At 37.1% G+C, this 2,344-nt stretch overlaps 1 protein-coding gene across 2 annotated transcripts in view; it reads right to left on the minus strand.

Moving 5' to 3' along the window:
* tafazzin (tafazzin, phospholipid-lysophospholipid transacylase) overlaps window positions 1–2,344 on the minus strand; it is a 14,693-nt gene that overhangs the window by 6,617 nt on the left and 5,732 nt on the right. For both annotated transcript variants that reach the window (XM_014030114.1, XM_014030113.1), the window contains one exon: window positions 1,206–1,268. In XM_014030114.1, the coding sequence (XP_013885568.1) occupies window positions 1,206–1,268 (63 nt within the window). The remainder of the gene's footprint in view (window positions 1–1,205; window positions 1,269–2,344) is intronic.

The following is a 2,344-nucleotide window of genomic DNA, read 5'->3' on the forward strand; positions in this document are numbered from 1 at the left end:
GATGGATGGATGGATGGATGGATGTTCTGTTGTTAAGGTAACGCCAACTGTGTTTGCTGCATGACTGGTCTTAACTGCCCCCTCCCCCTTTCCTGAATGTACAGCACCTTGTGAATTTATTTCTGTGAAAGGCGTTATATAAATAAAACTTTACTTACTTACTAAAATACAAAACTAATGATGAGGGAGCTCTGTCTCTCAGACATATAGACGGAAATAAACCAGACCAAAATAAAAGACTTTACCTTCTTCTCCCATTTAGTTTGTCGGCTCGATCACAATCTACTGTTTCAAAGGGACATGTAAAGGGTCACAAATTCCAATATAACGAGCTGTCTGATCATGCCCCTGTTTAGTTACATGTAATACTAGAGTTTGAAAACAGGAAAATTTGGATGACATACTGATTATGTTATCTAACCCTGAATACTCCATCTTGACACTGCTAGCATTTTTAGAGAAATTTGGCTCAGTCTTGGGCTACAAGTTAAACATCCAAAAGCTTTAAATATTGAATTTTGATTTAAATCCTATCCCTGACATAATCTCCAGAATTCAATTAAATTTGAAATCAGAGCAGATTAAATACTTGGGAGTAAACATCCCAAAACTGAYTTACTGAATCAGGAATAAAGACATAAGGAGATGGAATCTGAGACCAACACTACGTTTTGAAGCTCAGACTGAATCAGTTTGYCAAGAATCCTATATTTATTCCAGACCCTTCCAACTGAGATTAATGACAAACAAATTAATGAATGGGATAAAACGATATTGCGATACATTTGGGAAGGAAAAACCAAGGATAGGTTTTCAAGTTTTTTAMTTGGCAAAAGACAAGTGTGGACTGTTTAAAAGATACAAAGCAGTCCAGTTAAGATGGATATCTTGGAAAGCCAGAGCTGGACTGCTAATCCTGGAAGACATTACTAATGAATGTTACTTTTCTGTTTTTATGAGGATGTATACAAAGTTCTGTATTACTGTCATGCCTTATCCCTCTCTTAAGTTTCCCTCTTCTGTAGCAAGTGTACACAGGACACYAACCTGGTGAAGTTTATTTATTCTCTGTTAAAAGGACATGTTCCACATCAAAACAAAATAAAAATTAAAGAATAAAATTTTGTAAGGTGAAAGACAGTTGTGTTTTAAATAATTGGTAAATAAAGTGTGTGTTTTCCAGGTTATTGAGGTGGATTACTCACCTACATGCCAGAGTGGCAAGATAATTGGATTAAGGGAGCACTCTGCTATTAGTCGACCCACACCTAAAAAAGAACACCACAAATCATAAAACTTCAAAGTACAAAGGACCTACATGCTCAGGACCAGCACATTAAGCCCCCCAGTCAATACTTCAACAGTCAGGATTACCAGAACAGTCTTAACTGTTGAGGCATGGTCTATACTAGACCCCTGGAGGTCCGCTGTGGAACCTTACAGCATCAGTAGTAGATTTTTTTCCAAACTTGGAAGATGCAGGATGAACTTGTTTGTCCTGTGCATCCAACAGGTGATTGAGATCTAGGAGATTTGGAGGCCAAGTCAACACTTTGAACTTAGTGCTCTTCAGACTGTTCTTGAAGTCATTTTATAGTGTGGCAGGGAAAACTGTCCTGCTGAAAGAGGCCACTGCCATCAGGACACGCAGTTTCACAATAAGAATGTTTAGGAAGTTGTTAATTTAAAGTAGCATCCATGTGAATGGCAGGATCCAATCAAAACCACTGTCAGAAGAATCGTGCAAAAAATAAATAAATAAATAAAAAAACAACCTGCACACTGTATTGTTGAATCTGAACCAGTTACCCCAAACCTTTGGAATGGTACCTCTTAGCATTCAGACTGCACAGACTGTTGAGACTTTTAAATCTCTGCTTAAAACTCATTTTTAGTCCCTGGCCTTTCACTCTGGTAGAGTTTGAGATTCTTTGAAAGATAATGTTTTTAATGTTTTCTCTATTTTAAATTGATCTTATCGTTTACATTCATGTGTTGCTCTGTTGTTTTATTCATTTGGCTGAATTGTGAAGCACTTTGGTCAACGTTTGTTGTTTTTATGTGCTACATAAATAAATAAATTGACATTGACCAGCATGAAAGTTTGCATCTACTGTGACTCCTCTACTGAACATGTGTCTACTGAAGTGTTCCCACACCTTGGTCAACATCAAATTCAAGGACCTTTCAAGGACTTTCCAGTACCAATTTCCTCAAATTCATGAACCACGCATGACGGCAATTACCTACATATACCACAGAATGTTGCCAATAAACAGGTTTAATGTCATGTAAAGTCAATGAAAAACTGAACAACATAGAAGTTGTTGAGTCAGAATCAATG

Source organism: Austrofundulus limnaeus, unplaced genomic scaffold (genome assembly GCF_001266775.1).
Source record: "Austrofundulus limnaeus strain Quisiro unplaced genomic scaffold, Austrofundulus_limnaeus-1.0 Scaffold1000, whole genome shotgun sequence".
Taxonomy (NCBI): Eukaryota; Metazoa; Chordata; class Actinopteri; order Cyprinodontiformes; family Rivulidae; genus Austrofundulus; species Austrofundulus limnaeus.